Raw genomic sequence first — 21,466 nt, forward strand, 5'->3', positions numbered from 1 at the left:
CGAGAATGGCCGAAAATCTCCCAAGACCCAATTTTTCCACTTTTTCACTCTTTGCTCACCATTCCACCTCCTGGATTCATCTTTTCGGCTCCATATTCACCTGATAGACACTCAAAACATGCAAAGACTCATTGGGACCTAATGCATCTCCTAAGTTCTAAAACAAACCCTAAGGACCTAAAATGCATGAAATAAAACATGATTTGGAATGATTTATGCAACCTAAATGATGCAAATTATGAACATATCACTTATCTCGTCTTTGTCTTCTTCCTCTTCTGCTTCCTCTTCTGATCTTCCTCATTGTATTTTTCTTCTTCTTTTTTCTTATTTTTTTTTACTTATTTTTCATAATATTCATAATCTCAACTTTTTATTTTTTCCACTTTCTTACTTCCCCTCTTCTTCCTCTTATTCTTCTACTACTTTGTTTTCTCATTTTTTCTTTTTTTCTAACCTCTCAAGCGTCTGATTCTTTTTCTTCTTCTTCTTCAACTTTCCCATCTTGTTATCCTTATGCGTCTTCATTAGTTTGGGTTATCCACCTTTTTATTTTTCTTTTTGGAATTAATTGATATGACTTTGTCTTTGTCTTTTTGACTTCTTCGTCATCTATTTGTCTTCTTTTCTGCTTCTTCTTCTTTTATATCCTTCGACTTCTTCTGTAGTTTTTTTCTCTTATTTTGAATAGGATTTACAATTGATAGTTGTATTGATTTGTACATAATCAATTTCCTTAAAGATAGTATAATAATTCTTGTGCAATAAAAAAAGAGAACGTAAGATTTGTGGGCTAACATGTTTTTTTCATCGTTGTTTGCTCTGATTATGCTACTTCTAATGAGGTTTTGTAAGACTTATTTTCATTCAATCAAAATCACACTCAGATGAAACACTTTTACAATACACAACTTTTCAAAAACGATATCTCATTGCTCTCATTGGAAATTAGACCATAATGTCTGTTTCACATGTATTATAATAATAAAATGATTAAAAGTTGCAACAAAGCTGTAGAAGTTCAGGAACAAATTTTCCGTCATGCTTATTTCCTATTTTGTTCTCTTAGTTTACTATTAACCACCTTGGCCATCTCTTCATTCTCCTTCTTCATATCAGTCGCATATTTTTTTGACATCAAAACAGCTTCATCATTTCAAGTATTATTTTCTTGTACCTTACGTTTATGAAACCACTTATATATTTAAATTATTTAAATTTAAAAAACAATTACAGTTAATATATAAATATATTATAGTATCTATCATATATAAATAAAATGGTATTTATATGTGTTACCTCTGATAAAAAATATTGTACAAAAAAAAAATCCTAAAATATGTTTTTTCCTTAATTTTTCTTTATTCTTCAATATCTGTGATTTCTTCCTGCTTGTTTTTATCGTCTTCATTTTTTCCGACTTCTTTTCACTGTCTCCAATTTGTTCATTTTCTTTCTTATCTCATATTGATCGTCTCGATATAAAATTATTCAGGTTTTTCTTCGTCTTTTACTTTTCTGCTTTGTCTAATTTAACTAATTTCTTTTTGCTGTTATCATGTATTATATTAAATTAATGAGAGCGTTGTATCTTTTAAACAAAAAAAACCATTAAGACCGTATTAGATTGATCGGTTGAATTGACTTTAAAAGCTTTATTTTTAGTAAGATTAGTGAAAATGAATAAAAAAGCTATGGTTTTTTAGGAAAAAAATTAATTAAACTGGTTTCACTTAATCGATTTAAGAAGGATCTAATTTTTTGATCAAAAATCTCAAGCCTTGTATATATATATCAAGACTAATACAATATAAAAAAACATCAAGTAAAGCTCTAAAGATAGAGTTTTTTTTCTTTCTTTTGTATGTTTTTCTTAATATATATGAAATGGGGAGAGTCGATCAAGTAGTGTCCCTGTTCTTGTTATGCTCATCAGATACAATTGCTCAAGTATATATATTTTTTACTTTCAAACATCTGATGAGCAAATATCAAAACATAAACGTATTTCAGAGTCCTCGGTTAAAGGAATAATATCAACAGAAAGACACAAAAAGGATTATACTAATGTTTTGTAAATGTTAAGAACCACAGAGATTCAGTAGTCAGTCACATTATTGTCGCTTCTAAGTTTGAAAAATTTTAAATCACGGTCGGTGTTTACTTACACACACTCACATAATAGGTGTCACATAAAGCATCAGACTTACAAAGAGACCAATTTTAGCTCATGATTTTAAAGCTAACGTGAGCTCCAATCTAAATCAAAGAATGCTACTACTATTTGAACTGGTAAACCGTAGTTATGGAACACCCTAATCCTACCATCCCAAGTTGCTGTCACGATCACAAGCCCCCACAGGTGCGGCGTACAAGGGTTGACGTTCTCGCACACGTTCCTCAAGAGCCTCAGCTTAGACATGATGCTGGCTTTAGCTGAAATCGTTGCTGCACCTGCACCTATTACTACACCAAGCTTCTCTTCTCGCCACGTTGTTGCTCCTTTCATTGGAGAGAGACAGTCCATCCGCAATAGGAAATGAGCAACTTTTTTTCGCAGATCAGCAATGAAACTGTCCCCCTCTTTCCCCTTGCCTAGTCAAGGTATGGCAACAGACATAAGACCTGATCGTTTTTGGTTTCTGAGAAGAAAAAGCCTTCTTATTTGGTTGAGAGTAGTCCCATACATGAATCACTGAGCCCTTTACTGCTGATACAATGTGTTTCCAACAAAGCAGAGGTTGGTCTCAGTGTTGTCCTAAGACTGGAAGCTGCAAAACATCCACCAAGAAAATAAGAAAAAATATTATATCAAAACAAACTCATAGAAGAATTCACCTCAGCACTGAAATTCCACTGTCTTTAGAACTTCATAAAAAATGGAAGAGATTATGCGTGCAAACCCTCAAACGTGATACACAAGAACTTGTACCTCGGTAAACTAAAAAAATACAACAAAGACAAATGATCCGATATCGACCAATAAAGAAACAAACAAATTTTTTTTTATCAAACACAGTTTTGTCTGATAATACATGGCCTATATCTGCTTGTGTTATAAAGAGGACCCGAGCCTAAATTTTATTAAAAAAACAAACAAAAAAAAAGTTCCCTTTCAGTAAAACTGAGGACTGTGAATCTCTAAGGCGGATATCAAGTGACATCATATCAAGTGTACACCGATCCTCCTCATGTATTCTGTTAGGATCTAGAACATAAGTAAATGTAACAATGGAAGAAACTAACGACAGAACCATGTGTTAAAAAAAAAAAAGAGGAGGGAGGCGCATGTTATACAAAAGTTGTTATGAAATGTCTCAAGAATCTAGTAAACAAAAAACAGAGACAGCAGAACAGAATACACAAAGATTGTGCCATTAAACGTAGAGTGGTGGGAATTCTGAATACTGGAGAATTCGAGCATTGCGAAACAAGCGATTATAATCCATCCAACCCATAAATTGTGTGCACTTCTCGAGGTGTAAACCTTGACATGTCAAAATTAATAATCTTTTAGAAGAATATCAAACTATACATGTAAGTGAATAATAACAAAATACAAATGCAAGTAAGAAAGTCGTGGAACCAACTTACTTTTAAGGAACAATAACGTTATCACAAAAAAAAAGGAATATGAACTTACGCTTACCCTTCAGATTCACGATCAGGTTGAGGCAGGTGGAAGCTCAAAACGGGAATATATGAATTAAAGAGAGAGAAAATTCAGACAAATTACTTGAAGCTTTGTAATTCAAACAATGCATCATTCAACTTTGCAATATTAGCGATGCATCTTAAAATCATAACCACGAAGTATAGAATTAGAATTTTTTTTTAATACAAAACGATGCATCTCTAAAAAATATAAGCGATGGATCATAAGTTGTCTAATTGTATAAAATTAAAACCGAACGAATATAACAAGAGAACAAATCGATAAGTCTACCTCTTGACATGTTGTCCATTGTATAAACCACCAACGAAGATAACCTAATCAAATCAGCATGGTGGAAGGTATATATCAATATAAGACTACAAACTCGAATTAAAAGAAACTAATTCAAACACAAAACAGTGAAAAGAACATAACAGAACTAAATATGTGCTCGGTCATGAGGAAGATGCTTTAAGGAAAAAAATAAAGAAGCTTAGGTTAATTTATATTTACGAACAATAACTGATTACTCCAAAACATTTACAAACACGAATATATAAAAAGATGTTTAGGAACAATAAAGAAGAGGAACACGATACGAGCATATATAGAGTAGGATAATGCTTTAGGGTTTAGAATTTTTATGTTGGTGACTCATTTAACAGATTTGGTGGCTATGATCGAGACTGAAACCGCTGGTCCATTAACAAATTCAAAGGCCCATAAATCGATGAAAAAAGCCATGTCACACATATTGACACGTAGGATTAATGATCATCCTATCAGAATTAATTAAAATGACACATATATATATTTTAATAATAACACATAAGCAAATCATTCTGGAAACGACACATAAGATTTTTGACTTCGCAAATAATAGTATAGATTCTTAATTTCTTAATTTCTTATAATTTTTCGTTTTACTCTTTTTTCCTTTTTTTGTTTTTTCCTTTTTTTGTTTTTTCCTTTTATTTCATTTTTCCTTTGAAATAAAAGGAAAAAACAAAAAAAGCATGATTTTGAAAAAAAAAAATATTAAGTGTATATCGATATAAATAGGGATTATCACATGTGAATTAGAAAGGAAAAAATAATCCAGAAAACGTCCATATGTCTCCTTCTACCTCCTCCCTCGTTGTTGCACGTGTTTTTTCCTCTTCCACCTCAATGAAACAAAACCCCTTCAAACGCAAACGCGACGATGATATCAATCAAGAAGACGACGAGCATCAACACACCGAGCCGCCTCCTCCATCTTGGGAGGCACTATGCCTTCTTGGCCTTTACATGGAGCCTGAAACACTCGCGGTCGCTTCTTGCGTCTCAACCACGTGGTTGAAGTGTTTCTCCTCGAAGATTCTGTGGAAGTCACTCATAACCGCACGGTCCGCACAACCTTGTTCTCCATATGAGTTTGCCTTGGAATACACGGAACTGATCTCGTACAAACACCTCGTCTCCGCCGTCGAAAGGGACGCAAAACGCCGCCGCAAGGATAAACCGGCGCCGGAAATCAAGATAGCCCTCTCGGATCTTAGCTTCATCGTACACGTGTCCACCGGAACAAAGAAAGCATCGGTTCTCAAAAAGGGGAAAGACCTGGTGTTTGGCCCTAACGACAAGTTTCATATCGAAGCTGACTTTAGCAGCTCGGGAATCACTTCCGATGAGAAAGACGTGAGGCTGACATGGCAAGTCGTGTACAAGAACTGGGAGAAGTTCTTCACCATGGCGGATAGCACAGGATCGTTGGACGCAAGTTATGGGTGGTTCACTGATAAACTTGAGGACAAGGATAACCAGAAACTTGTCGGAGACGTCAAGCCGAGTTTTAATGGTGATGTTTTGGAGAAGATAGGATTTGCGATAGTTGACTCAGATGGATGGGGATCTCTGTTAGTTGATGGGTTTTTGAGATATCTTCAGGGGTTTTTGTTGGAATAATCTCGATTAGTCGGTGTAAGTCGTATACGTAGAAGAAACAAAGTTCTCTTTGCAAGTAACCTAGAAATTTTAGTTTTTTCTTTTTCTTTTTTATGTAATCCACTAGGTATCTGTCCGCGGCGCGCGGACACAATCAACACACAAATCCTATTATAATTTGATTTTAGAAATTTTTATAACATAAACGTCATATTTTTATTTTCAATAATTGAGACTAAAATATTATATAAACATAAATCATAAAAATACTAAATATCCATTACTATTATTCTAAATCGATTAATATTAATCGTATATTAGAGTTATTTAAGATTGTATGTAGCTATTAAGTAATATTATAATAAACGATTACCAAATATAATTAGTAATAATAATAAAATAATTTTATTGTAGATGAAAATATAATAAAAAGAAATATCAAAATAAATAATAAGATCCAACACGCAAGTTTTAAGTTATATAAATACTTATATATAATTACTATACAAATTTTGTTATAATTTGATTATATCAAATTCTTTATTTAACATATTTTGCAATTCTTTTACCAGATTTAGGAAGTTTTTCTAACATATATGTGACATTCTCCATTCTGAATAGTTGGAACTAAAATATTATATATCCATAGATCACAAAAATTTATTGGATTGTTTATTATTCTAAATTGATTCATTTAGCCCACGTATTAACGTTATTTAACAATCGTCTACATTTATAAATGGATATATATAACGTAATATAAGAAGTACTATATTAAATGTCGATACTGTATACCTTTAGTGGATATATATATAACGTAATATAAGAAGTACTATATTAAACGATAACCAAGGAAAATATAATAAAAGAAATACCAAATAAAATAGAAAGATTCGACATAACATAAGATAGAAAGCCTTAGCATGAAAAAAAAAATGTAGCTTATACAATGATATTATGAGGACATAAATCCATTAAGTCTTGTTGCATGGAATTTAAAGAGATAAAAATTAAAACTCCATCATAATCAAACTTTCAGGAGTCCTTTTTCGTGCTTGTTCCAACTTGTGTCTCTGTCATGTTAAACTTGTTTCGAATCCTGAAAGTTTAAGAGACACAGATATATTTAAAGGTTATTGTATATATATATTTATCATTTTTGGATTACTTACTTTCTCTTGAAAATCAGGACATCATCAGTATTATGAGCAAAGAGGAGACAGGAAAAACCAATTGCTTCATGAGCATGGATAGTTATTTCATCTATATACATAAAACGATCAGTAAGAACTATACATGCAAAATAAAATATTTATGAAATTAATAAGATAATAATGGCATATGCCTAATGACCCATACCTTCTTTTTTCTTTACGCTCCAATCGGTTAAAACACAAACTGCAAGAGGACCAGTGAATCTTTTGCTTCTTTTTTTGATGTCAGCAGCAAATTCCCCGTGTGCGATACATTTCAATTTCAAATCCCTTCGATTTAAACAATAAAAGTTACAAACTTTATTACCAAGTCATAGTGATCATGAAAGAAAATATTACTTAATCGAGATCTCAAATGGTGAAAGTTATTTCTTAACAGTATCTCCATCAGGATTGTCTTCAGTTACGATGTCGCTAACATCTTCCATCACACCAATGAGATCTAAAAATCAATCATGATAAATTTCATAGTTATTATATATAGATTTCATAAATGAAATTCACATAATTTTTTTTACATATATGTACAATTATAAAAACGAAAACTTTAAAAGGAATAACTAAAGATAATCTTACCAACATGGTATATATAACTGACCATAAGGAACTCTGTAGATTTCACTAAAAGGGATAAATTTTATGAAGGGATCTTGTCAATGGTCGTAGACATGATATCTTTGTCTTGGTAGTGAGAATGATCTGATAATTGTGTCTTGTGGTCCTTCCCTCGTTCTTCCGCTCAGATGGTATCAAGCCGAATCTAGACAATTAGAGCCACTGTCCTTCAGGCCCAACACGACTAAAATATGGGAGGGAGAGGTTACCACATGAAGCATTGATTCTGCAACCCTATATACAGTGAAATTCGAAGAGAGATCAAACAAACAATAAATATAAATAAAAGATTTATATGTTTATATTAGATAATACTTACATTTTCGTCGACTAAAATGAAGTTCATGCCTGGTAAGCCTTGTCGATCAGGTTTGTTCCATCTTTTCAAAATTTTGACACGGATTTTCCAATCTCGTCTCCATCCATGCAACTCATCAACAAAGTGATATGCACGCATAGAGAAAGTGTTTTTAAAAAGGAAAAGAAAGGGTTGCGGAGAAATATTGCTTTGTTGTTAGTTTTTATAGAGGAAGAAGATTTGCATGTATAGAAATGAAGATATATATATATATATAACGTCTAGTCAATAGTTAAACGGTTGTAGATTTTAAGGGAGATGGTTCGGTGAATCGATGCCTTTTACATCTTTTCATAATTTATAAATGTTCAATATTTGAAAAGTTGCAACTTATGATGAAGGTTGTAAAGCTTTTATTGGTTATTGCGGTTTATATGTTAGTAAATGAATTGTCGAAAGTTGTTTTAACATGAAATAAAGTTGTTTTATTGGGCCCATATGGTGTATATAATTTGGCTGCAACATAATTAACCGTTTATATCAAACCAATTCAGGTTTTCTATTATATTAACTGGGTAAAATTATTTTATTAACATTTTGGATCCTTATCGTAATACTTGTAATTGAATTTAAAATTGTGAAAGACTATACCCTTTAAAAATTTCGCTATAACTTGCTAAAATAAATTTGTTTTTGATATGTTGTTAAACGACATATCACATTTGAAATAACACAAAACATAAAATAAAAATAGGGAAAAAAAATGATACTAAATCCTTAATGAAAGAAACTATAATTTATAAGTTTCCATTTGGAAAGAAATTTATAATATATTAAGACTTGACAGATACGCATATATTTGACTAATATAAATCAAATATATTTATAAGCTTAGTGATATGTGTCATTTTTAAAAAATTATTTGATATGTGTTAATTAAATGCATCATTATAAATAACATTTAATTTTATATGACTGTTAAATAGTGAACCTAATTATTAATAGTCATCATACAACCATTGGTATTTTTAAAGGTGGAATTAACTGGTGTCTTAATGATACACTTGTACGTTATCATCTATAAAATGACGAAACGATAAAAAATTTTATTAAACAGAGAAAATATTTTTTTAAACTCAAAACTTCACAATAAAACCGTCTTCTCGTTTTTGATCAACTAAAAAAATACCCCCATGCGAACGTATCTGTGAACTGGATTTAACTTTGGAGAGTTCTTGCATATGCATTCAGGTTATCAAAATTATCATTTAATACATCGGTTCCAATGCATAAAAAAATGCTTCTCTTGGCAGATGAACATGTAAGTACATAATTGCAATACCATATATTATAACGAAACGGTTATCTAACTTGTTAATATATTTTGGTCAAAGGGTGATAGAATTGTAGCAACAATGCCCATTGATTTAGTGGATCAGTACAGTGACCGAATTTCTGAAGGAAATTAGTATTTTATTCGTAATTTTAGTGTCATACATGATCTATGTTCATCAGTTGCGGTCTTCAACAAATATCAATTGTGTTTCAACGAACATACTCGCATCCAAGAAACATCATCAGTTCTCAAAGATCATCTATATTCATTCATATCGTTTAGTGAAATATTCAACACTCCATCTACACGCTCAAGGATTGGTATGTTTTGTATACAATTAGATTGTGTTGTTTTAGAATTATTTATTATTTAGATCTAACCATAGTGATAAATTTTGAAGTTGGCTTGATCGGAAGAACTATCAAAGTTCATAAATTAAGCGAGCATGCTGGGACAAAATATGGAAGATGCCATGTTGATTCACAGAAATGCATCAACTTTACTCTTAGAAGTTTTGAGTAAGTAAACATGTCAGGTTTTTCATTTTTTTTTAAATACACGAAATTAATTTTTTGTATTAGGGAATATTAGTTAATTTTTTTGAGTGACCATTTGTTTATGTTCATAGATGTGTCGATATCAAATGTGTAGTATTTGGAAAAGATGTTATGGATTTCGAAGCATTCTGGCTAAATATTGAGATGCGGCGTACTGGCATAAATACTTTAGAATTTTATACAAAATAACATACTGCATTTATAGATAATTAGCTTGTTCAATTATTTATTTTTTAAATTCATTACTCTTTATATTTTTATTGAATTATTTTGAAATTAAAAATTCTAAAAGACTTTTATAAACATTCGTTATAAATCACTTATATAAAATTTATTTTAACCGGTGTTCAATTGACATCATTTTATTAAATATAACATAAAACATAAAGTAAAAATAGAAAAAAAAATAAACAGTATTAGGTCCTTAATGAAAAAAATATTAATAAGTTTTTCTTTTTAGTATACTCTCTAAGACTAAGCATCCAGAATAAGCTTCTTGAGGCGGTGAACTTCAAGGAATGGAGGGTTCAACAAAACTTTACTGCATTTGAAGGGTGTTGTAATAATCCAAACGTCATGTATTTGGATGACTTTCACAAACCTCAACACACAGATGATCACAAGTTTATTGGTTGATATAAATATAAGTGTTTTTTCAACTTCATATATCACATTTTTAAAAAATAATAAACATTTTGAATCTATATTAATCTATTGAATTTTTAAAAATTAAATTTATAGAGAAGATTAGAGAATATGTCTTCAATTGTTGGTCACTTCTCTGCAACATCTCCACACACTTTGGACTTGAAATATTGGAAGAAAATATTAGAATATGGGTAATACGTTGATACACAAAATAAATAATTATTTGGCTTAAAATAAGAATAATATTAGAACTACATTATTAAATAATAAACTCAATTTATTGGAATCAATGAATACCAACAAAAAAAGTGTTGATCAAAAACTTTTTCAAGAAAATCAAAATCAAGTAAAAAAAGAATCTATAGAAAAAATGACATGAAAATGCATACTATTGCCATAAATAAACTTCTTTAGAATATGATTTAGATCCATTTATGTATTAATTTTGATTGTCAAACACACATACAAATTTGATATATCTATATATATATTTAATATTTTATGACCAGTAAAAAGCTAATCTAAATCTTAATAATTCTCATATAATGATTGGTACTCTTAAAAGTAGAATTAATTGGAGTCTTAGTGATATATTTGTAAGTTATCATCTATAAAATAGTGAAATGATACAATTTTACACTAAATAGAGAAAATTTAGAACTCATAATTTCTCAACATACAACCGTCTTTTCGTATCCGATCAACAGAAAAATGTCGCCTATGAACGAATTTCCGAACTGGATTTGACATCCGAAAGATCGTGCATATGCATTCAAGTTATTAAAGATATCATTGAAGACATTGGTTCTAGTGTCTCTTCAAGAAAGTTTATTTTGGCTGATGAACATGTAAGTATAAAAAAAGAAAACTATATTACTTATTTTTAAATTCACTATCTAACTTGATCATATATTTTGGTTAAAGGGCGACATAATTGTTGCTACGATTCCTAGTAGTTTAGTGGATCAGTACGATAGCTAGTTTTTTGAGAGAAACTGATATTTAGTTCATAATTTTAGCATCATTCCTCAACTAAGATCATCAAATGCAATATTCAATAAATATCACGTATGTATAAACGAAGATACTTATATCCAAGTAATATCATCAAAGTCTGAAGACCGTGCCTATTCACTAATATGAATTTATTAATAATTTTTGAAAAAATTATTAATGTGATTTTTTTTATGTGAGAAATACGAAATTGTAATTATCTATTGAATTTTCAAATAATTATTTTGTACATAATCATTAAAAAAGAAGTTAGAAAGATAAACTTAAAATTTTATAAGATTATAAAAACTATTTAATTTATTTTACCGAATGTTTACATTGTCTTCTTACACTTCTTCCAACTTTGTCATCTTCTTATTCTTATTTCTTTTCGTTTTTCGTGATATCCTTATTTCCTTCTGTTTTCCTTTTGTTTTCCTTTTGTTTATATTGTTTTCTTACACAAATACTATAATAAATTACAAAATGTTATTAAACGCAGATACTATTTCCATATTCACGTACAAATCAGTATCTCCTATAACATTTCACCTGATTCTTGGCTTATCTAGTAAAGCCCTCCTATTTTCCTTCATCGTCCTCACTCGCCTTTATTGTTTTCTGTTTTTTTTTCTTTAACTTTTAAAAAATGAAATTCAAACGTAAACAATGAATTTAAAAGCATGGACCCCCCCCCCCCCTTGTCTATGAAAACAACAATGAAATTAGTATTAAAACCCATTAAAAACTGATATCTTACAGCATCTTCAATCTTCTTGTGTTGTATCCACAGGTTATGTTCAATCAGATCAACGAACTCAAGAAGATCAAACCTTGAGTTCACTTCGAGTGTCTCTTTTTGTCATTATCGGTAGTTCTTTGTAACCAAAATTTTCTATTTGTTCTCTGCAGCTAAGCAGTCTAACAATAACTTTATGAAAGAAATCCCAGTAAATTAAACCAAACCAAAGCCAGATAATGTATGCATTAGTTGTGTTATTCCGACAAAAAAAAAAAGATTACTGAATTAAAAACTGCTTGAATTTTACTAACGTTTGGAAATGATTTTATTCATCTATATGTAAAACACACACTATACGTCTCTCAAAATCAGAAAAAACAAAAACCAATAATCTATAGAAAAACCTATATTTATGGCTGCTGTTTGTTTTGAAACTGGTATGGCATTTGATAATCTAATAACTCAAGTCTAAAGATATTTCCTGTTTGAACAAAAAGAAAGAAAAAAAGAAAAATTTAATAGATAAACAAAGAAAGAGAAACAAATAAATCTTCTGGCCATATAAAGAAAGAGATCGAGATCATCTCCTTTAAAATTCTTATGACCTGATATTTATCTCTCTTATAATTAAATTTGGTTAGTGAAATAGATGTCTCTATCTATATTGGTTTGTGTAACTGTAAAGTGTTTCTAAGGAACATTATAGAAAATGGAGTCTGAGACGAATAGAGTAAGTCATAGATATGAACACAAAGGTTCAAAGAGTGAACTATCGATTGATCAAAAAAATTCCAAAACTCTTAAAAAGGATTCTCCTTTTTAATCTAATTATTAGAATTTCTCAGAGCACAAAAGATAACATAAAAACCTAAACCATATATAGATCACAAAAATATAGCAAATCAAAGTGTGCGCAAATCAAGAACAAAGCAAATCTGGTACATAGGTCATAACCTCTCTTTCGTATATAATCATCAAGATCACAACAATACTCCTCCTTATCATCTTCTTGTTCTTATTTTCATTCTCATTCTTTGGTTGTGTAGATTAGACCAAAAAATTGGAAAGCTAAACAAAAAATCAGATAACAATGACGATTTATTTAAAACAAAATAACAAACACTACTCAGAGGACAATAAACAAATTGAAAAAGCACTTAGATGACTTAAGAATTACCTTCATCTTAATAATTGTATCCTTCTCCTTTCTTGTCCTCTTTTTGCTCTTCTTTGCCTTATACTTTAAAGATTTTTTAAAAATGTAGATAACTACAATGAACCTAAAGATCTCGCACGCTCTTACTACGTATTCTTCTTCTTCTTGAAATAAAAAGGGAAATAATTACATGATGCTTATGATTTATTTAGCTAAAGCTAGTATTGAATGTACACATACTACATTGATGCCCTTCGTTGTGGAACTTCCTCTCGAAAACCTTCTCTTGGTTTTTCTGGCTTGTTTTCCTTTTTACTTCTGGCCAAAAAGAATAGCCAATCATCAAAACAAACCACTTCAAAACTTATGATCCAACGTTTTTTGGTTAGAAGACATAAATTTAAATCAGCACAATTAAAATAAAGAATCAACCTCTGCTGTCTTGATTATAGTTATTGCCATATCCGGTATCTATCACGTTGTTTTGCCACCGACCATTTTCTATTTCATGTATATGTGTCAGTATAATAAAATCCATATTACAATAGGAGATATCAAACTGAACACAAAAACCTAAAGCATATATCTAACCATCTTGATCTAGATCAAAATCGATTTCAAACTCTCCTAGTACCTGAAGTAGATCAGTTTATATTTGAAAAAATTATATAAATAAATTATCAACCAAAAAGGCATAACAAAACACAAAATATATGAAAATATGATAATGAAAAAAAGAGATACCCATATGTTTTGAATTGAGATGGTGTAGATTACGCAACTCCGTCTTCCTCCAAATCTTTCCTAGGCATAACAAAACACAAAAATATATGAAAATATGATAATGAAAAAAAGAGATACCCATTTGTTTTGAATTGAGATGATGCATATTATGCAACTCCGTCTTCCTCAAATTCTTTCCTATGAATATTACCTTCATCTGATGTACAAACAAAATCCAACAAAAAGAACATAGAAGTAGACCAAACGATTGTATGACAAAGGATTACCTTCTATTCTTCGAGTTCTCTTCACCGTCTTCCTCTTTTTCTTTGAGGATATAACATGCTTTTGAAAATTATAACAAACAATTAGATGAGGTGAGGAATTATTTATCTATAATGATTTATAGAACATAAATAAAAGAACTGAACAACATAAAAAAACATATCGAATAATCAAATAGACAACACAATAAGAACACAACAACAGTAAAAAAACACCGATTAAATATTCAAATAACACCAAACCAAACGAAAACTTACCTAACAATATGCTGCAAAACCCAAAATTGTGATCATACTTTTCAATGGATTCAAAATACCATATCTAGAAGAACACATAGTTAGATTAATCTGTAAGCAAAGGAACATATCGAAAATCGCACAAAAAAATAAAAACTAAAAAAAAACCACGTAGAGTAACCAATCGCCAAAACCCTAGAACAAACCGTAAAAAAAATAATAGTATATGAATATGAGCGGAGGCAGAAAATATTTATTTTTATAGAAAACGATTTAGGGTTTATGTGTTTCCTTATTTATTTGTCCATTATTAATGTGATCAACTATTTCTTTATAATTATCACAAACATAGGCTTGAGCTCACTTTTTTTAGATCTGATCCATGATTGTTAAAAAAAACTGATTTAGAAAGAGAGAAATTTAGAAAAAAAAACACAATTAAATTAGTCTAAGGTTCAAACTTACTACCTATGAGATAAGAATTCAGGTCACTAACCATTGTAGTTTGTGTTATTTTTTTGTTAATCAATCAGCAATTAAAATATATATTTTATTGTCGACAAAAAAATGGTATGATGCCATTTATTTTCTGTCATGAGCTCTATTCCACATTTTATTGTGTATTAATTATGAAATATTTCCTTTTAATCAGATTTTTTTTTAATTGTAAAATAATCAACTGACCAATCAAAATATAGTATTGTCATTAATGGCATAACTGTAATTTAACACCTTCCACCAAAACAACAGAAAAAATAATACTCCCGCTGTTCAGAATTATTTGATGTTTTAGAAGGTTTTTTTGTTCAGAATTATTTGATGTTCTCACTTTTCAATGCAAAATTTAATGAATTTTTATAGTTTTTGACCTTTTATATTCTGCAGATTGTCTTATTATTGGCTGAATGATATTTAAATGAATTATAAATAATATTTTTAGTATAGAAAAAATAAAAATTAAATGAATCCTTAAACTGTATGCAAAAACCTTAAACATCAAATAATTCTGAACAGAGGGAGTAATAATTAATTAACACCAACCAATCAGAACATAACATCAGCTGACCAATCAGAACATAATGATTTCATTAATCAAAACGACACAAAAATCTGTGCGTTAAACCACAGCTCAATTTACTTCTTAAATATTATAATAGATTGTACTAATGAAACTCAAGAATCTATGAATTTTCATTTTTTAATAAAAAATTGAGATAACTATATTTCATGAAACGATAAGTAGTACTCAATAAGCTCGATTTATTTCTTGGTAAATAATTAGGGTTTGACTAGTTTTGATGTGCTGTGAAACTCTCAAGATCATGTTAACGGCAGACTCTTAACAAGGATTTTTAGCTTTTTCTGGAATAAAAATAAATTAAAATTATGTAAAAAAACTAAAAACCTATTCTTAATTAATTGAGATCCTTAAGAATCTGTTCTTAAGTGTCATGTGTCTATTTTTGTTTTTCTTCTAAATACATAAATTGGTTTTCATAAAGCTAAACAGGATTTACAATAATATACACAGATTTTGAGTAAAAATTATCATATTTATGAGTTTGAGTTTGAGTATTAAATTAGAAATTATAAATAGGCTGTGTATTTTTTTTAAAACTTTTATAATTCGTTTATTTTTTTAGCAAATATTATTAATGTTATGTCTTTTAAAGATTTTTTCTTTTAGAATATTGTTTTCTGTAATATGGAAATTATTAAGTTATAACTTACATATTATCGATGTTATTATGTCTTTTTTTTAAAGAAGAGACTCGATTAATTTATTCCTTTTTTGTTTAGAATAAGGCAATTTCTCATTATTAATGAAGTTTTTTTTTTCCGTCGGTCAAAAAAAAGAGAATAAGGTAATTTCCTTTTCACATAATGTCAAGGTTAAAAAAAAAAACTCTCTCTCTCAAAAAAAAAATTTGTCAAGGTTTTTTATGCTATATAAAATACAAAGAAGTTTTCTAGAAAATCTTATTTCAATTCTTCCGCTATTCAGGGTTCTTCGTCTACATACCACAAATTCCAACATTACTCTCCTAATCTTGATTACTTTTTCTTCAATCTAAGTGTATTCTAATTTCGATTTCCTTCTCTGTTTAGGTCCGTTGGAAAAAAGCTTCGTTGCGTATCGATAATGGTGGAATTAGACCGAGAGATCACTAAAACCCAAGAGGGAACACGGAAGATGCAAGCAGACATCGCCGCTTCTCTGAAATTCGATCCGTACGGAGATAACGACCGCGATTCCTACTTGACTTCAATCGCACCCAACGATGAGGAGGAGGAAGAAGAAACCACCACTGGTGGTTCGCTCGTGGCTAAGCGGCTTGCTTCGTACACCGCTCCTAAGTCGATTCTCAACGACGTGGCTCGTTCTCACGAAGACGACGACAATGGCGGCGGATTCAAGCGTAGGCAGACAATCGCGGAACGCGAGGGTGAGTATAAGAACAGGAGACTCAATCGAGTTCTCTCTCCGGATAGAATCGATCCTTTTGCTATGGGAGAGAAGACGCCGGATCCGAGTGTGAGGACTTACACGGACCATATGAGAGAGACGGCTTTGCAGAGGGAGAGAGAGGAAACTATGAGACTCATCGCTAAGAAAAAGAAAGAAGAAGAAGCTGCAAAAAAACAGAGTGACTCTGCTCCTTCTTCTTCTTCTTCTTCTAAGAGGAGACACAGTTGTGAAGAAGACGGTGCTTCTCCTCCTGCAAAGAAGGCTAAATCATCAACTTCTGATTGGGATTTACCTGATGCTACTCCAGGAAGAGTTTCTATTGGAAGAAGGAACCGGTGGGACGAAACTCCTACACCAAGTCGTGTTACTGATTCTGATGGAACACCTAGTGGTGTTACTCCATGGGAAGCTGCGACTCCGAAAGGGCTAAAGCGTCAACGTTCAAGGTGGGACGAGACACCAGCCTCTATGGCAAGTGCTGCTGCTACACCTATGGCTGGAGTAGCTTACACTCCTGGTGTCACTCCAGCCGGTGGTATCGGTATGGCTACACCAACTCCTGGTCAGCTTAATCTGCTTGGTTTTATGACGCCTGAGCAGTACAATATGCAGGAGAGAAACAGAGTATTGAGTGATGAAGAGCTTGATGCTATGTTTCCTACCAAAGGGTACAAGGTTTTGAATCCGCCCGATTCTTATGTTCCAATCAGGACGCCTGCTAAGAAGATTCTAGGGACACCGACGCCCATGGCTACTCCGGGCTACGTTATCCCCGAGGAAATCCGTGGGCAGCATTATGATGTGCCACCGGAAGTTCCTGGTGGGTTGCCGTTTATGAAAGCAGAGGATCAACAGTATTTTGAAGCTTTGTTGAAGGAGGTTAACGAAGAAGAGCTGTCTCCTGATGAGCTGAAAGAACGCAAGATAATGAAACTCTTGTTGAAGGTTAAAAATGGAGACCCTGAGCAGAGGAAAAAAGCACTAAGGCAGATTAGTAATAAGGCTCGTGAGTATGGTGCTGGTCCTTTGTTTAACAAGATTTTGCCACTGCTCATGCAACCCACTCTGGAAGATCAAGAGAGGCGTTTTTTGGTGAAAGTGATTGAGAGGGTTATGCTTAAACTTGATGAGCTGGTAAGGCCTTTCGTCCACAAGATTCTTGTTGTTATTCAGCCTATGCTGATTGATGGAGACTATATTGCTCGTATAACAGGTAGAGAAGTTATCTCTAACCTTAGCAAAGCAGCTGGTTTAGCCACTATGATTGCAAACATGCGTCCTGATCTTGACCACGTGGATGAATATGTGAGGAACTCAACGGCAAGAGCTTTCGGTGTGGTGGCTTCAGCTCTTGGAATCCCTAAACTCTTGCCGTTCCTGAAAGCCGTGTGCCAGAGTAAGAAGTCGTGGGAGGCACGGCACACTGGAATTAAGATTGTTCAGCAGATTGCCATACTAATTAGCTGTGCCGTCCTGCCTCACTTAAAGTCTCTAGTAGAGCTTATCGAACATGGTCTCAGTGATGAAAACCCTAAGGTTAGGACTATTACCGCCTTGTCACTGGCTGCTCTTGCCGAGGCTGCTGCTCCTTATGGTATTGAGAGCTTTGACTCTGTTCTGAAGCCTCTGTGGAAAGGTATCAGGTCTCACCATGGTAAACGTTTGGCTGCGTTCTTGAAGGCGATTGGTTGTATTATCCCCTTGATGGATGCTATGTATGCGAGCTACTATACAAAAGAAGTGATGGTTGTCTTGATCCGCGAGTTCCAGTCTCCTGATGAAGATATGAAGGTTATTGTCCTCAAGGTGGTGAAACAGTGTGTCAGTACAGAAGGTGTTGAATCGGATTACATTCGCAGTGATGTTTTGTCTGCGTTTTTTGATTATTTATGGGTTAGGAGAATGGCTCTGAATAGGAGAAGCTCTAAGCACCTTGTTGAAACTACTGTGGAGATTGCGAACAAGGTTGGTGTTGCAGATATTGTGGGGAGATTGGTTGAAGATCTTAAAGATGAGAGTGAACCGTACCGGCGTATGGTTATGGAAACCATTGACAAGGTTGTGACAAACTTGGGAGCATCTGATATTGATGCGAGAATGGAGGAATTACTCATTGATGGCATTCTTTATGCTTTCCAAGAACAGACAAGCGATGATGCTAATGTGATGCTTAACGGATTTGGTGCTATAGTGAATGCTCTTGGTCAGCGTGTAAAGCCTTATCTTCCTCAGATTTGTGGTACCATCAAGTGGCGATTAAATAACAAGAGTGCAAAGGTGAGAGAACAAGCTGCTGATCTTATTTCTAGAATTGCTATCGTCATGAAGCAATGTGGAGAGGAACAGTTGATGGGACATCTAGGTGTTGTCTTGTATGAGTATCTTGGAGAAGAGTACCCTGAAGTCTTGGGATCAATTCTTGGAGCTAAAAAAATCTATTGTCAACGTGATCGGCATGACAAAGATGACTCCTCCCATTAAGGATCTGCTTCCAAGACTGGCCCCAATTTTGAAGAACAGACACGAGAAAGTGCAGGAAAATTGTATCGACCTTGTTGGTAGGATTGCTGATCGTGGTCCTGAGTTTGTTCCGGCTAGAGAGTGGATGAGAATATGTTTCGAGCTTCTTGAAGTGCTTAAAGCTCATAAAAAAAGTATCCGCCGTGCCACAGTCAACACTTTCGGGTACATTGCCAAAGCCATTGGACCACTAGACGTTCTAGCCACTTTAATGAACAATCTCAAAGTCCAAGAACGTCAAAACCGTGTTTGCACCACAGTCGCAATCGCCATAGTCGCCGAAACATGCTCTCCCGAGACTGTTTTACCAGCTCTAATGAACGAGTACCGTGTTCTAGAGCTCAACGTACGAAACGGTGTTTTGAAATCTCTCTCTTTCCTCTTCGAATACATTGGAGAAATGGGCAAAGATTACATATACGCAGTCACGCCGTTGCTGGAAGACGCGCTCATGGACAGAGACTTGGTTCATAGACAAACCGCCGCTTCAGCCGTGAAACACATGGCTTTGGGTGTAGCTGGTTTGGGTTGTGAAGACGCTTTGGTTCACTTGCTTAACTTGATCTGGCCCAACATTTTCGAGACGTCTCCTCACCTCATCAACGCTGTGATGGAAGCCATTGAAGGAATGAGAGTTGCATTAGGTGCAGCCATTATTCTTAACTATTGTTTGCAGGGTTTGTTTCATCCGGCACGCAAGGTCCGTGAAGTGTACTGGAGGATTTACAATTCGCTATACGTTGGTGCTCAGGGCTCGCTAGTTGCTGCTTACCCGGTCCTTGAGGATGATCAGGAAAAATGTTTATAGCCGACCAGAGCTATCGATGTTTCTTTGAAGAGGGAAACATGAGACCTAGTGACCACTCTTACATCTGCGTACCTCTTAGTGCCTTTTTCTTTTGTGAAGTAATCGGTTTTGTTGCATAAGATTTTGCTTTGTACAGAAATTCTTTTTCTACATTTTTTATCCTGCAAAATAGAAAACCTATGTTCTGATTTCGTATCTTCTTTATTGACTTTTTAGATTCATGAATATGCTATTAACGTAAAAGCTTTTAAGTCCGAAAATAGACATAGCTTGTCTTACATATTGCTGAGACTCGTGTGATTAAGTCCGAATGCAAATAAATGTTGGCTTTTTTTTTTTGTTTTTTGTTTTTTGTTTTTTTTTCTTCTGAATTATATTAAGATGAAATAACAAAGTCACAATGCAGAGCATTAGTAATTACATCCGGAATATAAAAATGATAAACAAAAGCTTGATTATCCATGATATCAGCCTTGGCAAGAATATCTGCTGCAGAGTTTTCATCCCTTGAAATCCATTGAAACTTATATCTTCAAACTTCCTGCTCCATTGCCATACTTCTCGTATCCAATTAAAGACTCCAAAATTCAAAGATTCTTTTGTGACCAACTCGACTAGATTTTTGCAATCTCCTTCGAAGATAACTTTTCTAAACCCCTTAATCCAACAATTTTGCATAGCAATTATCAATGCTTGAAACTCACTTTCAAGCGCATTGTTTGCTTGTGAACTTTCAGCTTGACCGGCTTTTTTTTTTTTTTTTTTGGTTATGTTGACCTCGGAATCGTGTCGTTGTCGTGCATGTCCAGGAAATTTAACGTAAAAGTTGCAAACCCTAGAAATAAACAGAATCTTTGGCGGTTTGGCCTTCGTCATTTAGAATTGGTTTAGTTGGTTTATTCGGTTTACAGAAGAAATGTGAGTGAAATTGGGCCGACTTTAAGGTCAGTTCGGTTCTGTAAGTGCTTAATTTTCGGTTCAGCTTGGATTCAAAACAATATGAAATCGGCACAAAGTAAAACTCAGCTTTTGGTTTTGTTTGAATTTTGGATTGGTTTGTTTTGGGTAAAAAATAAAATGGCCTGAGCGATCCAAGAATTTCCACCAGAAAGATCCGACAAGCTTGTATACAAGATATGTCTAGACTTGGGCCCGCTCGACCCAAATGATGATGATTTATCTACTCCAATACTCTCCGGTGTCTAGGGTTCCTGAATTGATGCTGGCAAAATGATACTGTCTTTAAACTTGTGCCTTCAAAGGCGGAATTCGGTGGCGGCCGTC

The 21,466-nt window shown here is 32.9% G+C and overlaps 1 protein-coding gene and 1 pseudogene across 1 annotated transcript; both read left to right on the forward strand.

Annotated features, from left to right (window-relative positions):
• Positions 1-4,768: 4,768 nt before the first annotated feature.
• Positions 4,769-5,602, forward strand: LOC18029354 (probable F-box protein At5g04010). Its single transcript, XM_006414656.1, has one exon. The coding sequence runs from the start codon at positions 4,769-4,771 to the stop codon at positions 5,600-5,602; it is 834 nt and encodes a 277-aa protein (XP_006414719.1).
• A 10,900-nt stretch (positions 5,603-16,502) lies between these two features.
• LOC18029355 lies at positions 16,503-20,348 on the forward strand (annotated as a pseudogene).
• The last annotated feature ends 1,118 nt before the right edge of the window (positions 20,349-21,466 follow it).

The sequence above is a fragment of the Eutrema salsugineum genome, unplaced genomic scaffold, assembly GCF_000478725.1.
Source record: "Eutrema salsugineum unplaced genomic scaffold, Eutsalg1_0 scaffold_1, whole genome shotgun sequence".
Lineage (NCBI taxonomy): Eukaryota > Viridiplantae > Streptophyta > Magnoliopsida > Brassicales > Brassicaceae > Eutrema > Eutrema salsugineum.